This window comes from Myripristis murdjan, chromosome 20 (genome assembly GCF_902150065.1).
Source record: "Myripristis murdjan chromosome 20, fMyrMur1.1, whole genome shotgun sequence".
Lineage (NCBI taxonomy): Eukaryota > Metazoa > Chordata > Actinopteri > Holocentriformes > Holocentridae > Myripristis > Myripristis murdjan.
In genome coordinates, this window is record NC_043999.1 from 11,306,317 (window position 1) to 11,327,249 (window position 20,933).

At 42.7% G+C, this 20,933-nt stretch overlaps 2 protein-coding genes across 5 annotated transcripts in view; one reads left to right on the plus strand and one right to left on the minus strand.

Annotated features, from left to right (window-relative positions):
- The window catches only part of cacnb2a (calcium channel, voltage-dependent, beta 2a), a 39,180-nt gene extending 27,073 nt beyond the window's left edge, over positions 1–12,107 (plus strand). The window contains exons 4-13 of the mRNA XM_030079356.1: positions 149–285; positions 391–467; positions 849–982; positions 4,194–4,274; positions 4,618–4,676; positions 5,297–5,406; positions 7,010–7,161; positions 8,169–8,264; positions 8,907–9,089; positions 10,208–12,107. Coding sequence (XP_029935216.1) covers positions 149–285; positions 391–467; positions 849–982; positions 4,194–4,274; positions 4,618–4,676; positions 5,297–5,406; positions 7,010–7,161; positions 8,169–8,264; positions 8,907–9,089; positions 10,208–11,005 — 1,827 coding nt within the window. The 3' untranslated portion in view covers positions 11,006–12,107. The remainder of the gene's footprint in view (positions 1–148; positions 286–390; positions 468–848; positions 983–4,193; positions 4,275–4,617; positions 4,677–5,296; positions 5,407–7,009; positions 7,162–8,168; positions 8,265–8,906; positions 9,090–10,207) is intronic.
- A 1,257-nt stretch (positions 12,108–13,364) lies between these two features.
- On the minus strand, positions 13,365–20,456 carry nsun6 (NOP2/Sun RNA methyltransferase 6). Of its 4 annotated transcripts, none has more exons than XM_030080010.1 (12): positions 20,415–20,456; positions 19,810–19,902; positions 19,501–19,656; positions 19,274–19,371; positions 18,642–18,748; positions 17,803–17,956; positions 17,371–17,452; positions 16,556–16,675; positions 15,999–16,143; positions 15,739–15,884; positions 14,654–14,779; positions 13,365–14,565 (listed from the first exon to the last, which is right to left on the minus strand). In XM_030080010.1, the coding sequence occupies exons 2-12, from the start codon at positions 19,882–19,884 to the stop codon at positions 14,386–14,388; spliced, it is 1,389 nt and encodes a 462-aa protein (XP_029935870.1). In that variant the 5' UTR covers positions 19,885–19,902; positions 20,415–20,456; the 3' UTR covers positions 13,365–14,385. The 4 variants fall into 4 exon arrangements, with proteins under 4 accessions (XP_029935870.1, XP_029935869.1, XP_029935867.1 ...); XM_030080009.1 differs by having other exon boundaries at positions 13,367–14,565; positions 19,274–19,368; XM_030080007.1 differs by lacking the exon at positions 20,415–20,456 and adding an exon at positions 20,384–20,414 and having other exon boundaries at positions 13,367–14,565.
- Positions 20,457–20,933: the final 477 nt, after the last annotated feature.

Genomic DNA, 20,933 nt, shown 5'->3' on the forward strand with positions numbered 1-20,933 from the left:
ATTAAGGGAAGGAGAATGCGGAAGGTTACTTACTTAAACTTAAACTTACTTAAAAAAAAAAAAAGTTGGAATTTCCCCTTGTGGGATTAATAAAGTGTAACTTACTTACTTACTTACTTATGCATGGCATGAATGTTTCCCTGTGCAGAAATTCAACAACGACTGGTGGATAGGGCGCCTGGTGAAGGAAGGCTGTGAAATCGGTTTCATCCCCAGTCCTGTGAAGATCGAGAACACTCGAATCCTCCAGGAGCACAGAGCCAAACAGGGCAAGTTCCACTCCAGGTACAAGAGTCATCCACCATGAGGTCTTCAAAAATGAACTAAGACCTTTTAAGATTTGCAAATGCTGTGACCTTTTATTACAAACACTCTCTCTCTCTTTTTCAGTAAATCAGGAGCAAACTCATCCTCGAGTTTAGGTGAAGTGGTTCCTAACTCACGGAAATCTACCCCTCCTTCCTCTGGTGAGTACTTGCGAGGTATCATTTCAGACTTCAACAATATATTTTGAATATTATTCAGTTTTTAAAACAACTTTGAGCCACTCTGAATTGGAGCTGCAAGTAAATTTGTGATAGTGGACTGTGAAGGTAAGGTTTAACTTTTGTCAGTTACATTTCTTGCACTTAGTTGATCTAGCTGTAGCAAAATTGACATTTATTGGTGCCACATTTTAATTGCCATTGCTGTGCTTTTATATGTTGTTTTGTTTAATATTGCTGTTGTTCTTTCAGTGTAGTAACATACATTCTGTATCAGTCCTGTGCTCTGTCGAAATGTACCGTTACCTGTAACCTCCTGTTTCACCTCTGTATGATGGTGGTCTTGTCTGTCTGTGTGCGTAGCAATTGACATAGACGCCACAGGCTTAGACCCCGAGGACAATGAGCTTCCAGTCAACCTGCGCTCCCCTAAAGCCAGTCCAAACACTGTCATGTCACCCCTAGCAAAAGAGAAACGAATGCCCTTCTTTAAGAAGGTAAACTGGGGCTCTGTTCTACCCCCTGTACCCCCCCTCTTTTCTTCTGTGTCCGTCCGCACGGCTCTGACAAAACGCCTCTGGCTGCTCGGCCTCACTCAGCGCCCATCCTGTTTGTCTACCTGTGCCACCGTCCTCGTCACGCAGCGTGCATCCAGCCATTAGCATGCATGCCTGTTCTTAACCTCTCTCTCTCTCCTCTTCCGTCTCACCATAGCTAAGCAGAAGCAAAAATCGGTAAGTTGTGGTGCGGCGTGCGCCAACACAGCAGGGCCTGTGGGTGACCTAGATGGTCTGCAGACACTCCTCTCCTTACTGACTATCCCCTCTCGCTCACCGCTCCTGTGATCCCTGTGCTGGTTCTTGTGTTTGTTTTTGTGTTTTTAATTGAGATCCAGATTGAGTGGGACATCAGTTTGCGCAGCCTTTTCGTAAGATACATGAAATTGGCTTTCACCAGAGCCTCTGTTTTGGTTGTTGCCATGTAACAGAGCCAAATTATCATCACCATAGTCTTGGAACACCTCCAGGAATTTGATGCTTAACACTTTGAATTTTATGTTTTAATCTCAAGAATGGGCTAGGGTTGTCCTTTCATATTTTATCTGACAGTAACCACATCAGAAACAGTGCGAATAAAAGGACCTCCAAATGAGCACAAAATAAAATCCGAATACAGGGATTGAGAGCAACATCAAACTATTTATTAATGCTTCAAAAGTGCAAAAATAAACAACAGTGCATAATGAGTGCAGGTGAACATAGATTGTCAAAGCTATATACATGCAAATAAAGCTCAATATTGCTCAATCTGCATGTGTATAGATACAGCCGATCTGTGTTCACCTGCACTCATTATGCGTTGTCGTTCATTTATGTGCTTTTGAAGCTTTAATAAATTGTTTGACGTTGAGTTGCTTCCAGTCCAGTCTCTGCATTTCGATGACCTGACAGGAATAAAAGAGCACTGTTAAGGAGCATTATTGATTTAAGACAAGTAACACGCGGCTGAACTTAGGTTAATTAAAAAAGGCATTTCAGCAGAACCACTCTGCACATTAATAATCTCATGTCAGTCAGCAGCAGCGTGCATTTTCACCAGTTCCCTTGCTCTGATGTAACACCGTGTCCCTCGGGAGTCCAGTGACGGCAGCAGATGTTACCAGTTTAAGAAACATGAAAGACGGTCGGAAACATAGAAGTGTGTAGAAGTAGATAGGAGGAGATGGCGACATGAAGTCCGCAGTGTGGAGACAACAGAGGACACAGACTCCCACGATAGAGAGAGAGCGGCTGAAAACATAAGGACAAACAAGGAGAAGTGTAAAAAAAAAAAAATAGACAGCAATAAAATATTGTATGCAAGATACAGCAATTAACAGTCAGTTTTAAGTAGCAGGAGGAGGTATAAGTCACCCTCAAACCTCCCTCCTCTCCCAGCTGTCTCCTCTCCTCTCTCACCGCTGTCTCCAAGAGCTTAGATCATGCACTGTTGTTGCTTTAGACAGAGAGAGGGCGCATTCGTTTTCCTCCAGTGTGTTGGCATATCCACACATCCTTCAAACTTACTGCTCTGTCAGACACGTGGGACACAGCGGCGTCAGGTTTACTGCCTCGCTGTCAGACAGAGAGCGAAGCACACTTCTGAGAGAGTCTACTAAGAGTGAACAAAAGATAACGGTATTCAAGGTAGATTTTTTTCTCCTGAAATTACATGGAAAATGCCCTACATTCTGTGAAACTTGACGTGTAACTTGCTGCACCAAAAGGAACCTTAAGTAGAATATCAGCTTCATCAAAAAAAAAATATACAGGTATAGCTCGATCAAAATATACTTTATATCTGAACAGAAAATTCAGCAATGCTTTGAGAATTCAATTAATTAAAAATGTGCCGTATTAACATTTTGTTAAACCTTTGCTGCTGTCAGGCTTTCATAGGGATGCACCAGTCGATTAGCTGGTGGTCAGTTTTTACAAAAATTAAAGTGAACAGTGACCAGATATATGTCTAGCTGGATGTCAAGAAAAAAAGAGAGAGGGAGAGATTGCGCCTGACTTCACATTGAAAGTTGCTTTTACTTTTGCATTAAATGCTTGTATTGCACTTTAGTTTTGTAGAAGTTACATGAATAAAATACATACAAATTTCATCTCAGTTAAATTTAGTTCAGTGGGATATCAGATGTTTTTTGCGCTTTAGTTTTATTTGGAAAAGAAAGATCCTTTCTTTTGATGTGACAAATCTTTAAGTACAAAGAATAAACTTATAATTGGAATAAAATACACCTACAAGGTTTATCGAATGATTAAAGGCTTTTGATCTGTTTTGAGATAGGCATTGGCAAGTCAAGCTTCTAAAAAAAAAAATCAGCAATCGTGGTCAGCCAAGAAAAATGCAACCGTGCATCTCTAGTCTTTCAAGGCGAAGCAAGGTAATTTCATTTATAAGGCACTTTTCATAAACAGCGGTAGATTCAAGGTGCTGTATACAGAATTGAAACAACACACTAACAGGAAAATTTAACAACTGAATTGCAGTCATGTACGAAAAAGAATAAAAAAGAATTCCAACTCCAACTCAGTACTGCTGCTGCAAATGATGATCATTATTTTGTAAGTGGTGTTTAAGTAGTTTGGGGGGAAAAAAATCACTTCAAACGTCATGCTAATGAAGTCTGTTGGATCTGAACTGAACTTGAGGCTGTCACAAACTGAGTGCCCACTCAGTGCCAACAGTACTAAAAAGTGTTTCTGCCTGTTTCCTCTCTTCCCAAGTGACTGGGTCGTTGCTACTGTAGATCTTCTCTGGCATTTTTTTGCTATCTGACTAACCTCTTCCTGTCACTAAACTCCCTTTTGACCTGATTATGTCAGAATCATGAGATGAGAAAATGTATCTCAGGACTCGGCAAAACGTCACGGAATATTGTGGTTTATTGTAACCTGCCGACAATAAGAATTTCAACGACATGAGGATGTTAATGTTTGGGAAATAAAACCGACAAATCTGTTCTATATCAAAGAAAGCGTGCTTGTGTTCTCTTGGGCCAGCTGAGACACCTCATTTCATGGTTCACAACGTTCCAGTGCTGTTAAATTGTCTCGTGCGTTGTTGTTCCAACCCCTGAAGTGATTTGTGATGGTGGGGTGTTTACTTTATCTCCATAAAAGTGTGCAACTGTTTCCCTTCTTCTTCTGCTCCCTTAAGACGGAACACATTCCTCCGTACGATGTTGTGCCTTCCATGCGGCCTGTGGTTCTGGTTGGACCGTCACTGAAGGGCTACGAGGTAAACAGCGCCGTCAAAACTTTGACATCTCCTGGGCAGCTGACAAGCAGCACTGTCTCTGGTTTTGTTGTTCATTTGGGGAATGATTTGCAAGTCCAGAAAAAACAAGCCCCGAAATCCTTTACAAAAGAGACATTTAGAAGATCAAGAAAAAGAGCTCATGTCTCATAGATTATGATGGAATATGCAGTCATATAAAACAATAGCTACCATGAAACAATACAAAAGATTCAAAGGATACAGACTTGTGTGTAAAGGATGGATAGAGCAGCTCCAAGTATCTATTTTCATTTCTCTAAATTGCTTGAATGGCTTGGATTGAAATGCTGCACTCTGTTCACAGGTGACAGACATGATGCAAAAAGCACTATTCGACTTTTTGAAACACAGATTCGAGGGAAGGTAAGTTCACTGTGACATTTTAATCCTGCCTCTTTCTCTCTCACTCTCCTTTCCCTCATTCTTCTCTCTCTGAGTCCTATAGGCTGGTATTTATCTCTCCCCTGAGGTTCGCTGAGGGAGTGTGTAACAAGTTTGTTTGGCCTGGAGATGTGTGCTGCTGCTTTAAATAGGCCCTCTCTATGTCCTTAATAGGCCATAGTGGGCCCTAGAGCAGCGCGGGATTCTCCTTACTCAATGTTAAGTCCCCTGGTTGGGCGCTCTCCCATCCACCCATCCTGAGCAGAGGCCATGAAGTTACACAACACTAAGATCCACTCAGATCATCAGCAGCTGCAGCAAATTCTGTTAATTCCCTTTTGATCCCGCTTGTATCACATCTGCTAATATGATTTAACAAATCCACACCCCTCCTATGCTATATTCTGTTGGTTCTAACTCTCCAGCCCTGCTCATCCTCATTTGTCTCTGATAGACCATTTCGATTTTTCGCAGCTTGTTCTCTTTTAATATTAAATTTGTTTGATATTTTGAGCTAAGCACATGGCTGAGAAACTTTATAAACACTATATTAGATTCGTTCTATGTTCTCCGGGTAACCGCTTCCCTTTCTTTCACCTCAGAATATCAATCACTCGCGTCACGGCGGACATCTCTCTTGCCAAACGCTCCGTCCTCAACAATCCCAGTAAACACGCTATCATTGAGCGCTCCAACACACGCTCCAACTTGGGTAAGTTGTTCTAGAAATGACTGCCTGCCTGCCCAGGAACATCTGGTGTTTTGCTGCATAATGTTTTCAAGGAGACCAGCTTATGTGAAAAAGGAAGGAAACGATTAAAGAAACTCTTCACAACGGTTATTATGATACTCTCGAAACCTTGGAATGGCCTTGGCCGGTTTCTTCTGTTTGGAATGAATGATAGCAAGTATCGAAGTATGCCTGAAAACAAGTTCAAGAACCCATCGGGCTTAACTGGGGTTGATTGGGGTTTAGCTGTGATTAGAATGAAACAGATTCCTGAGTGATGGCCTCACAGGCCCGAGCCCAAAAGAGGTGACGAGGCTAATCTTTGCTCAGCATCACCACATGCAGCAGACAGACGGGGCTGCAGCCACAATGTAGCTCTCAAAATAAAAAGTCCCAGAATAAACCCACGAAGACGCAGAAAAAGCATATGCTTGAAGCAAAAAGTATTCTGTTTCAATTTTTTATGATTACATAGAGCCACTACACGATACCTGATGATTTGACCTCAGTCTTTTTCAAGGGTGGGCTGCTGTCCCAGAATAAACCCTGAACTCAGAAGGAGCTCTGAGGCAGCCGCTCTGCCATCCCTGCTGTCTTCTTTAATGATATATTAGGACTGAGACACGTTTAGAGCAAAAGTTTTCACTTCACATTTTACCCAAAGCTTTTTTCTTCCCAAGCCAGACCCACTTAGTATCTATTTAGTCCTTTCACCAGCGAACTTACACTGCAAAAAACACCCATCTTAACCAATAAATTTAGTCTACAAATGAGCATAAAAATCTTTTTCCTAGGTTATTATCTGCCAGATGGGTTAGATTAACTTCATTTGTTTCCAATGCTCTCTCAAAGGTTTTTTAAATCAAAAGTGACATTGCATTGGACACAAGTGCAGTTACCTCACTCCACTGCCTTATTTTGGGAAATAAACAAGCTTTTTTAAGACTAATGCTAATCTAAATGACTTGTTAAGATGGATATTTTTTGCAGTTTTGTCATACTGCCACTTTACTTTGGGCATTACTGTGTCATGCCAGCCCTTGTGGCTGTGTTGGCCATGCTCTTCTGTGAGGCTGTAATCTTTGGAGGATTGTTTTGCAGTCCGGTCATTATCAATTAGGGTAGTTTTTATGTGATGGAGCAGTTTCTGTTTGTTAGTGGTAATACAGTATGGCTTCCTCTCAGAGCTATTGCTCTTTAAGCCATGCCCCCAAATCCATGATGTCTTTTAAGGAGGACGTCTGTCTTATAAAGACATAGATAGTCAAGCATCCAATTAATTATGCAATGCAATCCATTTATTAAAACTACTTCGGGCTTGTGGACTCCAATGTCCAGTGTGTGAAGTATAAATATGTTGAAACAAAGGCAGAATATGTCAAATCAGCCCACTGGTATTAAGAAAATGACTCTTTGACTTGTTAAGAGTTGCATGTTTGAGTAAAAAGTTTATTGCTAATACACTTTCTCTTACTCTTTAGTGCAAGCTACTTTAATATTTTGGTATCATCCAAGTGTATAGTTTTTACAAGTTCAATCTCAGAGCCAATGCAAGCACCAACCCGCCTCCCTCCTCTCCCATCAGCTGAAGTCCAGAGTGAAATTGAGCGAATCTTTGAACTGGCGCGGACGTTACAGCTGGTGGTGCTGGACGCTGACACCATCAACCACCCATCCCAGCTGGGAAAGACCTCCCTGGCCCCCATTATTGTCTACGTCAAGATAACCTCTCCCAAGGTGAAAATTAGAAAGGAAAATACCAAATGCCATATGCAGTTGTGTGTGTGTGTGTGTGTGTGTGTGTGTGTGTGTGAGAGAGAGAGATTGAATATATGTTATCCAGCAATAAACATAGGCAATGTAAGATCCAAGCAAGAAATGTAAAGGTCTGTGGGAGATACTCTGTGACAGAGAGAAATGACAGAATGAAAAATGAAAGTATCTCAAGTTAAATGTTCCCTCTTCTCCTATATGTGTATGTAGCAGTCAGCTCTACTGGTTTATGGATGTCCCTGGCGCATTGGGAGCCACTGGTATATGGATGCTCCTTGTCACTACTCGTATTGTTTTTTCTGTAACTGAGCTGCTCTCTAGCTGCGGTTTTAAATACGGAATGTCAGATTTGACTTTTTATCTGAAAGGGAGTGAGTGTGCGAGGGCACTGATTCATCGCTCTGACCTTCAGCCATGTGTAAATAAGCCTCATGATTCAGTGATCAATAAAAAAACGCAGGCATTCGTGGAACATAGAAAATAAGAATTTAAAAAGCACAGCCAGGGAGACATGAGATACAACCTTTAAATCAAAGTGCCATCAGTGTGAATCACAGTCAGAGTGGGATGGAATAAACAACCTTTTACCACATTTCTTCACACATACGCCCCGCTGCCATCTCTTGTGCATCTAACCTTAAAGAATAATGCCAGGGTTTTTAAGTGTTTTTTTGTTTTGTTTTCTTTTGTTTTTTGGTTCAAGTGTTAAGTTCAGTTTGATTTCTTTGTTTGTCTGCATGTTGCCTTTGTCCTTGGCAGAAATATCAAAGCTTTATTTTCCTACCTTTAGAGGAGGCCTTTCTCTACCATTCACTTTTGTACAGTATGAAAAAAACAACTTCAAAATGACCTCAGCTAGATAATCCATGACAGTTAACATGACGCCTGAGTTTGATTTTGTCTAAGTTCCCATTTTGTGGAAAACACACAGCAGCCCTGACCTTGTTGCCTTTGTCCTCATGTGCCCTCAGGTGCTGCAGAGACTCATCAAGTCCAGAGGAAAGTCTCAAGCCAAGCACCTCAACGTCCAGATGGTGGCAGCTGACAAGCTGGCTCAGTGCCCTCCTGTGAGTATCCATAGTGGGCACAGATCACTGCCAACTTGGATCCAGCCTTAAAACGACCTCAGGTTTTACGTGAACTGAGGCAGACACATTCCAGTGTAGCTGTGACTTCTACATTTATGCATATCTGAAGACAGATATCTGAAAGTGTTATAATTCCTGCCAGTTCTATTTCTGTTCTCCTGTAATCTGCTTAGTTATTATTTTAGAATATGAAGCAAGCACCCCGGGCATGTGAAAATACAGGCTTAATTTGATTCAAATAGCAGTGTGTATCTTTGGGGATTTAGTTTTTTTTTAAAGGCAACTTTTCTGGGAGTATGTTCTCAGAATTACCGTGTAATGCTATGAAGTGGTTAATTCAGCTGGTTGTTTCTATCATAGTTTTGATATTTTCATATATTTGAGAAGTAGTTCAGCTGGGAAGGTTATTTGGAAAACCAAAAACAGTCCTAGACTCAGGCCTTCCCTCTTTTCTTTGAATTTTCACAGCTGAATTTAAGATATATCATCACAAGCGGTAGTGAAACAAGTTGCCTGTGAATGTAGTCCTTAGGAACTGTGACTGCACTGTTTTGTTTTCTTGCCCCCTTCACTCCTCTCTTTCTTTTTCTTTAACTCTCTGTGCACCCCTCTCTTTCTCAGGAGATGTTTGACATCATCCTAGATGAGAACCAGCTGGAGGATGCATGTGAGCATATGGCTGATTACCTGGAGGCCTACTGGAAAAGCACTCACCCCACCAGCTGCAACCCCCCCAACCCACTACTGACAAAGCTGGCCACAGCCACCCTGCCCTCCAGCCCGGCCCCAGTCTCCAGCATGCAGGTACAAGTGCTGACCAAACTCAGGGTGAATTCAGGCTCAGTGCACAGCGCAGGCAGAGAGCACAGAGAGGGCAGGGCCAGCAGTTCAGTGGAGATGAGCCGTCTCTCCAGCAATCGCCTGCCCATTGCCCACTGAACGAAACAGGACAAGACAAGACAGGACAGGGCAGGACAGCAGGGATGGGACACAGGGAGTTAGAGAGGGATAGAGGAAGTAAAACTGCAGGATGATTCATATGATAATCAGGGAACTTGTTAGAGAAAACACAGAAGAGGATGAGAGGACAGGGAGGGGGCAGCACAATAGCTTGAAAAACTTAATTTCACTTGCAACTGGATTATTTTACTAATACATGTGCATTTCATTTGCTTTTTCCAAAGATATCAGCTCACTGTCCATTTCCATGCATGTTAAAATGTCATGTTTGTTTCATGGTAGTGACACAGTGCATTAAATAGCATTACAACAAAATTATTTACAATGCAAGTATAACATGTCTTTCCATGCATTATGTCATTTTGTGTCAGTGTAATAAAGTTAATTACTGTGGTTCACTTCAGTTCATTTCACATATCTAAGTGTGGAAATACAAGTGTATCCATGCTTTCTCTATCCCCTGCCGTCACAATGGGAAATATAAGACTGAAAATGAGGAAACTCCTGATATTGCCGAGGAGAGCGAGTGAGCTTGTCGAGTGATTGTTAGAGTGGTGAGTGGGAGGCCCTGAGCTGCAGCCTTTCAGACCTCAGATTCCAGTAATCCATGAGGAGCCTGCCTTGGTCCTGGAGAGTAAAAATGAAAATATTAGCAGACTTAGTCACTCTGCATTTAGAGAACCATGCAACTTTAATATGAAATTGCAACCTCCAGGACCACAGTCAGCCTTCAATGGATGGTTGCCAACTATTCAACCTTAGAGTGTGTTTTCAAGTGTGTTTGGGGTTCATGGAGTGTTTGCAGTTTTCGACTTTGTGTGAGTGCACACACAATATACAGCAGTAATAATGAGAGTGAAGTGCGTATTTATTAATGCATGAGTTGGTTGCATTTTTGTGTGTTTACACTGCATTTTTTGGTTTGTGTAACTCCACTAACGGGTGTGTGTTGCTAACCTCAGGGCAGCGGGGCAGAGCAGAAAGGTGATAAAGCGGTAGTGGAAAGAAAGGGCTCCAGGGAGGACCACCAGCACCATCATCACCACCACCACCACCACCACCAGAGCCAAGACCAGGGGGACGCTGAGGGGGAGGACGAGGCCGAGGGAGATGGCAATGAGGAGGAGCGGCCCCTGAGGACAGAGTCCTCCAGGAGGCCGCAGCACATCCACCACCGCTCCTCCTCCACCAGGACTGAGCACCACAACCACCATCACCACCATCACCACCACAGCAGCCGCGCCAGGGGCCTGTCCCGGCAGGAGACTTTGGACTCAGAGACCCCTGAGAGCAGGGAGAGCCGGGAGAGTAGGGAGAGCCGGGAGAGCAGGGAGAGCAGGGACTCGGCCTATATCGAGCCGCGCACTCAGGTGCTCCACCAGGAGGAGGAGGAGGAGGAGGAGGAGGAGGAGGAGGAGGAGAAGGAGGAGGAGGAGGATGTAGGGGAGGGGCACCCCCAGCAGCAACAGCGTTACGAGCCGCTGCCCCACCGGGACCACAACCACCACCATCACCACCACCATCACAGAGGTGGCGCCGACGAGGCGGGCCACAGCACGGGACACCACCGCTCCAAGGAGCGTGAACAGGACCACAACGAGCGCAACAAGCAGCGCTCGCACCACCACCACCGGCTGGCTCGAGACCACCACCATCACTACTATGACCGGGACAGGGACAGGGACCGAGAGGGGGAGGTGGCTCCCAAAAAGAGGGGTGACACAGGGGACTGGGCCAGAGACTCGTATATCCACCAGTGACAGAACAAGCCCCTGACTCCTCACACACTCACACACACACACACACACACACACACACACACACACACATACACAGACACACACAGATTCACTCGGACTCACTACACTTCCTCTTGAAGACCATTCTGTTCTCCCATTGTGCTGCTATACCCTGAAACCACAGCATCCTATTTATGTATGCTTCCTTTGTAAATGCTGTTGCATCCTTAGCAATGGCAGTATTTTGATTATATAGATATAGATATGAATATAAATATATATGTATGTGTGTATCTATGCATAGACATTGTCGTTTATGTGTGGATATGCATGAATACTCTCAAATATGCATATTTTAAACCTGTGTTTGATAAAGCATGACACAAAAGCAGATTTTTTCTGTACTGAGCTGTGCTTTCTGTGATTAGCATTTTTATTTTTAGTATTTTTTATTATTATTATTATTGTTATTATTATTATTATTTGATTTTTTTTTTTTCTTTGCTTGCTGCCACTTGAATAATTTGTTCCTTCAGACTACTGCTAGGGTTGACTGCTAGAATTGACTAACCAAGTTAGTTTGATGCTGTATTTGCAGAGGTCTTTTTGGTTAATTTTATGTTTATCATTTATTGCTTAGTTCTTTTTTATTTTGCATCAATGATTTTAGACATTTGGTCGTCATATATTGATGCCTCCTTTGAGGTGCACCTTAGTCTTGCCTTACAAGACAACGATTTCTAAAATAACTTCCTGTCTTACATGCAGTACTGTTCTATTTATATGGGTCCAGAAACATTTTATAACATTGATACACCCTCTACGCTGCACTTTTACTGATTCACATTGGTTTCAAGTGAAAAAGATTTGATATGACATTGCATCTTACAGTGCATCTGTTACCAAACTCCATGAAGGTTTGTATTTTATTAAGTTTGATCCCGTTTCCAATGACTTATTGTATTTCATTCCTTTTTACTCCATACTATAAAGAATGTCAATTTTAGGGTATCCTCTTGAGTTTGTTCCTGCAAATTAAAAAAAAATAGCTACACTTGCAAAACTGACAGAAACAATTCCAAATGTTTACCAAATAAATAGAGTTTTGTTTTCTGTCATTGTACCATAAGCTCAGTTGTGATTTTGAAGTAAGTTTCAAAAATTATTCCCATGACTCACAGACAGGATCTTAAAGATTTTAACGTCCAGCCTTGGTGCTTAAGGAATGATTTAAGAGTCACTGTAAGCTTGATGAAGGGTCAGTGTGCAACTTGAGATCAGTTGGATTTTCACCGATGCCATGTACTTCATGATTGTGAAAATCTGAATTGAACCCACAGAAGGCATTTTAGTGTTGTGAGATAATGGAGTCCATGCCCTGTGCCCTTCTGTTTACATTAGCACCAACCTGTCCCTTCACTTTCATTTTGTTTTGTTCTGCCTGACAATTGTAATTATGAAAAGTTCCATTTCTATGCTACTTTGGTAGCACTACAATTTTTTAACAGTGTACATGTGTATGTACATAATGCATAAATGTAAAGAATAAAGTTGGCAACAAAGGAGTGATGTTGGGGGGGGCAAGAAGTGGTTGTTTGCTTTGTCAAAAAATGAAGAAAGAGGTGGCTATAAATAGTCAACTGAAAGTGAGAAATTGAAGTGGACGCTCCTGCCTGCCTCCTGAGTTGTCATGATGACATCAAGATGACTGACAACACTGAGTGGATGAATAAAACAGCGAGTGTTATTTCCCACATTTAGAAGTCACCAAAATAGCCAAAGTGACACGCTCCCAGAGCTGCAGTCCCATTTAAACCAATTTGATCTCAGAGGAATCTTAATGTTTTCATACTGAAAGGCACTGAAAAATCCTCACTGAGTCTGATCCAAAACCCTCAGTGCTGCAGACATTTTAATCACTCACTACTCTTCCCCTACATGAAGCGTACAATACCCAGCGACCTGATGTGACTCATGATGGGTTTTATAAGTACTGTGCAGCCTGCTGTCATTTCTCCCTGTTGTGTCGGGGAGTTGTGCGGATGGACTGACAAGACAGTCTAATGATATTCCCAGAAAGAGGTGAGCCAAGGTTATTTTGAAGGTCTTGTGCTTCTGTCTCATGCATATGAGTTTCGGTATAAGCCCCTAAGAGTCCTGTGTGCTGCAGGTCCAAATCTATAAATTACACTGATTTAATGGATAAGCATAATTCAGTTTCCAGTGGATGAATTAGTGAACAGTATTTTTATATCAAGGCCAACATTTCACCGATTAGAACATGTACTTTAATATGTTTGACATGCATAGATACACAAAAAAACATTTCTTTGTAGGTCCAAAGCTATAAATTACACTCTGTGCACAGATAATTAAATTTCTAGTGAACGAATTAATGACCAGTGCCGTGATTTTTATTTTAAGGCCAACATTTTGTGAGCAGCACACAAAATGTTGGATAACAGGATTCCAAAACATCAAATAATCAAATTTTAGAGGGAAGCCACTTTGTCATGCAACAAGGCAAGTATTTATTACAGCCTTCAAATGTGCACCTTTTACAGCATTTACAGGCTTTTCCAACACAAAAACGAAGGCTACATGATTTGTTTAGCATTGGTCTTTATGTCTAAAAAGCCTGTCAATGAGTAAAAGGTGCATATTTCAAGGCTGTAATGTTTGCCTTTTTTTTTTAATTATACGGTGGCTTCCCTTTCAAATATTTTCAGAAAATGTAGAGGCAAACTTTATAAGACGACATGCATAGACACACAAAAAGGCACATTTCTTTTGAAAGGATTTTTTTTAATAGGAATAAAATATCAAATAAAAAATAAATCAAATTGGTGAATACGCTGATTCAGACAGAGCTAGACATCAGCATCACCTCCCTCTCACAAACAGCAGCAGTAATAGTGTGTGGTCCCGGGTCCCACTACTAAAAGGCAGTAAATTGTTAATACCTCTCATGACCTCTTTCTGCACACTACTTCCTGATCTACGCTCCTAGATCCAGCGAATCCACGGTCACCATGGCAGCTGTGTCGTCACTGTTGTTATGGCGACGCTAGCAGTGCAGCATTTGCCAATACTCATTCACTCTCTCCCCCACTCTTGCCCCCCCCGCCGCCCCCTCCGACTGCACTCGGATCCCTCCCTCTCTCCTGCCCTCGGTGTTTATAAAGCTCATCCCTATATGGCCCACAGTTTCAGAGAGCAGCTGCTGAGAGGCAGATGTTGTAAACAGCGCAGCGAGTGTCTTTGTCAACACCGCCTTGTCTAAGCATACAGAGTGTTGTACTGTAAACACGGTTGCTTCTCCTGCACTCTCATGTATGGGCAACTGGATGGCGAGCGGCGCCGTTCTGTATCCCAGTCAGAGTGAAAACACGCTCCTCCAGTCAGTTTTTCAGGAACTTGGCGATAAAGAAGCCTATAGTGTCTCTGTTGGCTTTGCCGGGGAGCGCAGTCGGCATGTCGGCCTGGTCCCAGCTCAGCTCAGGGCTGAACCTCTGGAGGAGGCGCAGCTGCTCAGGTGACAGGCCGGCTCCCAGCATGCCCTCTGCTCCGATGTGAGGATCCTGAGACAGACAAAAAAAAAGACGAGTTAGGAGGGTCGCTTTCTGATAACGGGCACGTGTGAGTCTGAGTGAGCCAAAACACCTTTACCTGAGGCTGTAGTGTGAGTTGGGGAAAGGTGTCGAGGGCCCAGGCAACCTGCTCCTCGTTCTCTGCTAAAGTCACGGTGCAGGTGCTGTACACCAAGACTCCGCCTTTCTTCAACAGCTGCACAGCCTGCAATCAAACACAGCGTCTGTTTAGTCATTCATTTGGGGCACGCTAACAGACACTTTATTAATATTTTATATCATTCCAAACAGTTTGCACGTGTTGCAGAGATGAGCACTGACGCACACATGCCCAGAAAGCAGCCTCTCTTCAGCCCACAGACTGAATAGCCTGAAGGAAATGCTGGTAGACACTGATGGAGCACTATGTGTCACTGGGATAAATGATGTCCTCTGCATTGGACTCTAATCTCCCAGTAGTAATCCATCTGCTGGCCATACTTAAAGCAAAAATCCACCCTAAAACAGATTTTGCACTTGTTATTCCTATGAGTTTGCGCAGTTTAATCTGCATTTATGTAGATGTGCAGGTCTCTCCCAAGGACAGAATTTAAAAAAAGAAGCTTCTACTGAGGTCAAAGATGGCCTTCAGCAAGTCTTTCTAGAGCTGCTACTTTGATGCTGAAAAAGGAACCAACTCTGAATAATGTCACAGTAAATAAAGGTGCTTTTCTCCACAAACACCTTCTATACTACAGCGCTGTAAGCTGTACTAAGAAGAAAATGAGTCATTTAAGTGTGAAAGCTTAAGAAAAGACCGACAAATTCTACAAAAGTGCAAATGAATCAGATCCACTTAATGTTGTCAAAAATTAGAGCCACGTTTCCTCAGATTTTGCTTCAGGGGACACATGCTGACAAATGTGTTTTCAAAGATCAGAGGACTAACATTTGTCAGTATTGCTCTGGGGTAGATTTTCCCTTTAAGCTGTTCATTAAAGCTCTACAACCCAGAGCAGTGCAGGAGTACAACTGCCCCATGCTGCCACCTACTGACCAAAATTAGTTACTATCAATGTTATGTGAGTAACACCCACATACTTGCTGCATGCAAAAGAGAGAGAAAAAAAATAAGATTATATACGTATGTTGTGAGTATGTATGCGTGTGTGTATTGAAACATACAGCTCGAAATAACTTGCGCTGCAGCGGCTGGTAGGAGCAGATCTCCTTGAGGCTCCAGGTGACGGCCATGTTGGGTCTCTGTCCCAGGCCACTGCAGGGAGCGTCCAGCAGAACCCGGTCAAAACTCTCAGGGGGGAAGGGAGGTCCTGCAGTATGGACGGGGCAAAGAGAAACACAGCTGCTGTCTATTTACTGAGTCCTGGGTTTATTCATAGCAGGTAGACGGGAGCCAAAATGGCATCTACGCAGACACTCTGTACCTTCGGTTTCCTGGGCCGGGTCACTGCTCACAGCCTGAGTGCTGTTGAAGCAATACGCTTTGATAGAGTGCAAATGCAACGTTTGGGCGTTTTGACGAATGCGGTCGATCTTATTTCGGATCCTGTCCAGGGCTACTACCTCACCCTGCGAAGGACAAAACAGAGACAAAACCATAAACTATAAAGAGGACACAAAGCATCACATTTGTCTTAAGGTCGATCGGCTGCAACGCTCAACTGGGGTCTGGAATGAATGTGTCTTTTCCTAATTAAGCCCGATGACGTCTGCAGATTTTCCACGTCTACTCCACTTTTGCTCCAAGTTAAATGAAACAAATACCCGTGACAAGTTAATTTGATTACATGCAGTTCACGCATGTTAGGCATGTCTAATAAGACCACTACTTCATGGACTCCACAGCACAGACCAGATCAAAGCCCCTGTGGAGCACAACTACTGAGCTAAATTTGCTCCTATTTACATTGCTCCTTTGTGTATTTTTAGGGTTAGGGTCAGTCTCCAAAACACTATCAGTGGTTGACTGTTCAGAACGTACCTGATCCCCCATGAGGGCAGCGATGTGGCAGGTCTTCCCCCCAGGTGCTGCACACATGTCCAGGATGCGCTCTCCGGGACAGGGCCCCAGCACATGTCCCACGACAACAGAGGGAAGGTTCTGCGGGGCCACAATCACTCTGTTTGTCCGGTATAATACAGAAGCAACACAGTATATACTGACACATGGTGCAAGGACAACACGCTGTTATGCTGTGCAAAGAAAGGACAACACAAGACATGATACACAGCGGGGCTTGACTTGTTATGGGTTTTTTAAGGACGATACCATATATTTTCAGATCAAAATCACTGAGAGGTGATATTTTGTATAAATTATTCTTGTTGGTGTGTAAATGCGTCTGAAACATGTGTACCACAATGTGACACAAAACCTCTATACTCGGAAACCCATCCTAATTCATTTTTTTAGGTCAGTAGGTCTGCAGCAGCTGTTCATCAGTGGGAAAATTCTGAGATACACTAATACATTAAAGAGCAACTAAACCCCAAACCCAAAACTCTATGAAGTCTCACCTCGAATGGTGTAAAAGCAGGTTCCCAGTATTTGGTAGGAGGTGATGTCACTACCCACAGAGTACAACAGGTGGGAAAAACACCTGCCACCAAAGACCAGACTTACCCTAAAAAAATATTTTTCTATCTTCTGTATGTGGGGTGCTTTGTGAGGTTAAGTATATTTTTCAAGGATTTTCATCGTAAAGCCTCTGGCAAACAGGACCCTTAATTTTAGTACCAATTATTATGGGTTCATGAATCAAGCATTTGAAGATGTAACAAAAATGGAAGTGGTACCTGCAGGAATGCCAGGCTGGGCAGAACTCCATCAAAGGAGGGACTCTGGTAAAGTGGCTCCACCATGCGGACGCCGATACCTCTGGAAGAGCAGAAGACGGAGACTGTGCTTTTCTCAGTTTGGAATTTCAGAGGCAAGGGTCACCATGACACATACGGTGTAATTATTTTATTTTCCTTCTCATGTCATCACCCTGAAGCTATAGGCATATATTTCCTTTGAGGGAGAGTCAGAGGACACAACCAGCTATTTGTGGTTCCCCGGGCCTAGACAGGGTTTAGTGTCTCGCTCACAGAAACGTCAACAGGAACAAAGACTCAGTTACACACCACCACGTCGGCCCGTGTTGCATAACCGCTGATTATTCAACACTTGTTTACTTTGTTTATTTCAAATTCGCACTTTCATAATCATGACTTGAATCTACCCACTTGGCAGGTTCATCTGGGCAGAAAATGCTGGAACGGTCCATTTCAGCGACTCCGTTTCCCAGAAATGCCCTCTTCCCCTGGAAGGATTTGGCTCCCCGGGTGCATTTGCCCTCCAAGTCAGAGAAGACAGACACCACATCTCCAGATTTCATGACTGAGAAGAAACACATCACAGGTACAAGTCAAGATTTTAAACTACTTCTTTTTTCAGGCACCCAAGTTGACTTTCATTAAGCTGTGGACCGCCATTAGAGAGCGATTTTGCCCTACAGGAACCAGATATCACAATATTTTGTCTTGTGATAAATATTACATCGTTCAGATGTCATACACAACCACTGACAAATAGATTCAAAGTAGTGAGATTAAAAAGTAATGTTACAGTAATCATACACATTTCTCTCAACATATTGTCTTATCATTTGCTCTGTTTTACATGTTTGCCACTGCATGCAACTCTCTGTTGTTACATAATGGGATACATGTATAAAACAAATAATGATAATGATAAAAACAACGCATAGCTTTTTGGATGATAACAATTTCTAGTTAATTAAATTACAGTGTAATTAAACTATTCCTCATTTTGTTGTGGACCCACTGGAAGCCCCTCACGGACCCCTGGGGGTCCCTGGACCCCACTTTGAAAGCTTTACAAAGAGAGCACCATGTTGTTGACTGATTACTCACAAAGACAAAAAGTTCTGTAACAGGATTTCAAGACATGACATACACACAGCATCTTTGGAAACCAGGAAAACTATGTGCTGTGATTGGTTTCAGATGTTTCTTGTGTAATTATAATGATTCAAATTATCATATGTCCCCTCGTGACTTACACTTGGGGCTGGCCATGATCCCCGGGGCAAAGACATGAGCTCCTCTCAGAACAGCACTGCCACACTGGGCACCCACTACCACCTCCGAGCTCAGCTGCTGGACCGGCCTGGGAGGAGAGGGCAAAGGTCAGGCACACACTGATGAATGAGTGCCACTATGTCATGGCTCTTTCTCACACACACACACACACACACAACACCAGGGCATAAAAGAGCAAGGGAGTTCAACTAGTGCTGTATTGTTCTTTGCTGTTTTATGTGTTGCTGAGCATGAAAAACTTGTAGAAGTCACACCCCAAAGAGGTGCAGAGCATCTGCCAATGATAAGTCACACACTCCTCCTCATTACATTCTCCGGACTGACATTTCAGTGACTTAGTCAGGGTGTGAAAACTGAATGTCATGCCAATTTGTGTGAGTCCTTCTACAACTTTTTTGTTTTTGAGCCCGTCTTTGACTGACAGTCAGGAGAGTCTTCTATTTCTGCAGTCGCTCCATGAAATTACATGTGGTTGGGCCTTAGATAACTCAAGCCCAGAGGAGTGACTTATACTGGTGATTTGGGGCTTTTGTGTGTGCTCTCTAAAGCAGATTCGGATTTGGCTGACATTGCTCCGGCATTACTTGCATACCTTGGGCCAGTGACAGGAAGGAGCAGCACATCTGGAATAGATGGGTGAGGGAGAATCTTAACAGAAACCTCCCCTGTTGAAGCACCGCACATCTGCTGCTGCGACAAAAACAACAAACACACATCGAGAGATAACTCCACCGACCAAAGCTCAATCCCACACCGTCAAAATCTTAAAACATATGCTTTTCTCGCTTGGTTTTAATCTTTTTTGACACAAAGGCTCACCTTGTTCAGCTCTTCCTCCAGCTTATGCCTGATCTCCATCAGGGGAGCTAGGTGAGTACTGGCCCGTACACAAGTGTGTCCAGGAGGGTGAGCTAAGCATGTGAGCAGCCTCTGGAAGCGGCTCTCTGCCTCCTGAAGGCCCACAGCGGCTAACAGCTGAACCCAACATGGAACAACATGAAGTGAGAGACCAAGAAAGCTCAAAAGTAAAGTAGGAAAGCTGGTATAATAATAAAAAAAAATAATGCAAAACATATACATGCAGACCAAGAGGATGGGTGACTGTTGGTGTGCGGTTGTGTTTCCCACCTCCTTGTTTAAGAAGACATTTTTAAGGTAATCATTGACTTCTGGCTTCAGAGAAATTCTTGGGAAAACCGACATTTCTTCCAAGACTTCAATCTGCAAAATAAAATATGTAACTGATTACAGAACTGCAAACCACTGACTGATGGCATACAAGCTGACCTGCAACACCAAAGTGTACAACAGATTAAGTCTCTACCAATATGCATGTGTGGTGTGTGTGTGTGTGTGTGTGTGTGTGTGTGTGTGTGTGTGTGTGTGTGTGTGTGTGTGTGTGTGTGTGTGTGTGTAAGCCTTTATGACACTTAGTGGTCGATCAAATTAGACAAGAATGTCTTTGTAGTGAATACTGCGAGATGCAAAGGCAGCACATCTTGTAAGCGCCACCTCCTAAAATTTCAAGATTTTCATAAAAGCGACTCATTTCACACACAGAAATCTACAGCCTTCGTTTATGCTATCTGGCAGCTCTTGTTGTTCTGAAACACTCTCTAACCACCCAACTCTATTCTTATACTTATTTTACATCATTATGAAGAATTACTGGTGAATTATGTAAAACATTACGGCTAGTTACTCTGATTCTGCTTAGAGGAACAGGTACTCACGTTGTTTACTGGCTGGCTGGAGAGCACGGTTTTGACACTTCCGTGTACGTCACTACGGAGTGGTCACATGACAACTATAGAACTCGTTATTTTTTAAAGGTTTAACATTTTAATCAATCAATCGTTGCGCTCATTTATCATTCATCAGCATTATTCGGAGTTTGTGGCTGAACCGACGTTTCATCTCGGTGTTGTTTATTCAAACGTGCGACTGTTCCGCCTCAATACACACAATACATGTAAGATTGGTATTACACTGAAATGTCAGCTCTGTCAAGCTGTGTCAAAATAAAATGCTTGGGTGTTGAAACTCATTTCCTTCACGAACACAAAGAACTGAGGGGTTTTTTTTTTGTTTGTTTGTTTTTTTGTACATTTGCATTAGTGAATGTGGGATTTGGCCTCTCGGTTAAATCATTTTTTATTTTTTTTTTAATTTATTTATTATTAAATTTGAATACAAACAGACATTTGGACATTTGTATACATTACAATAACAACATAAACAAAGTTCACAAG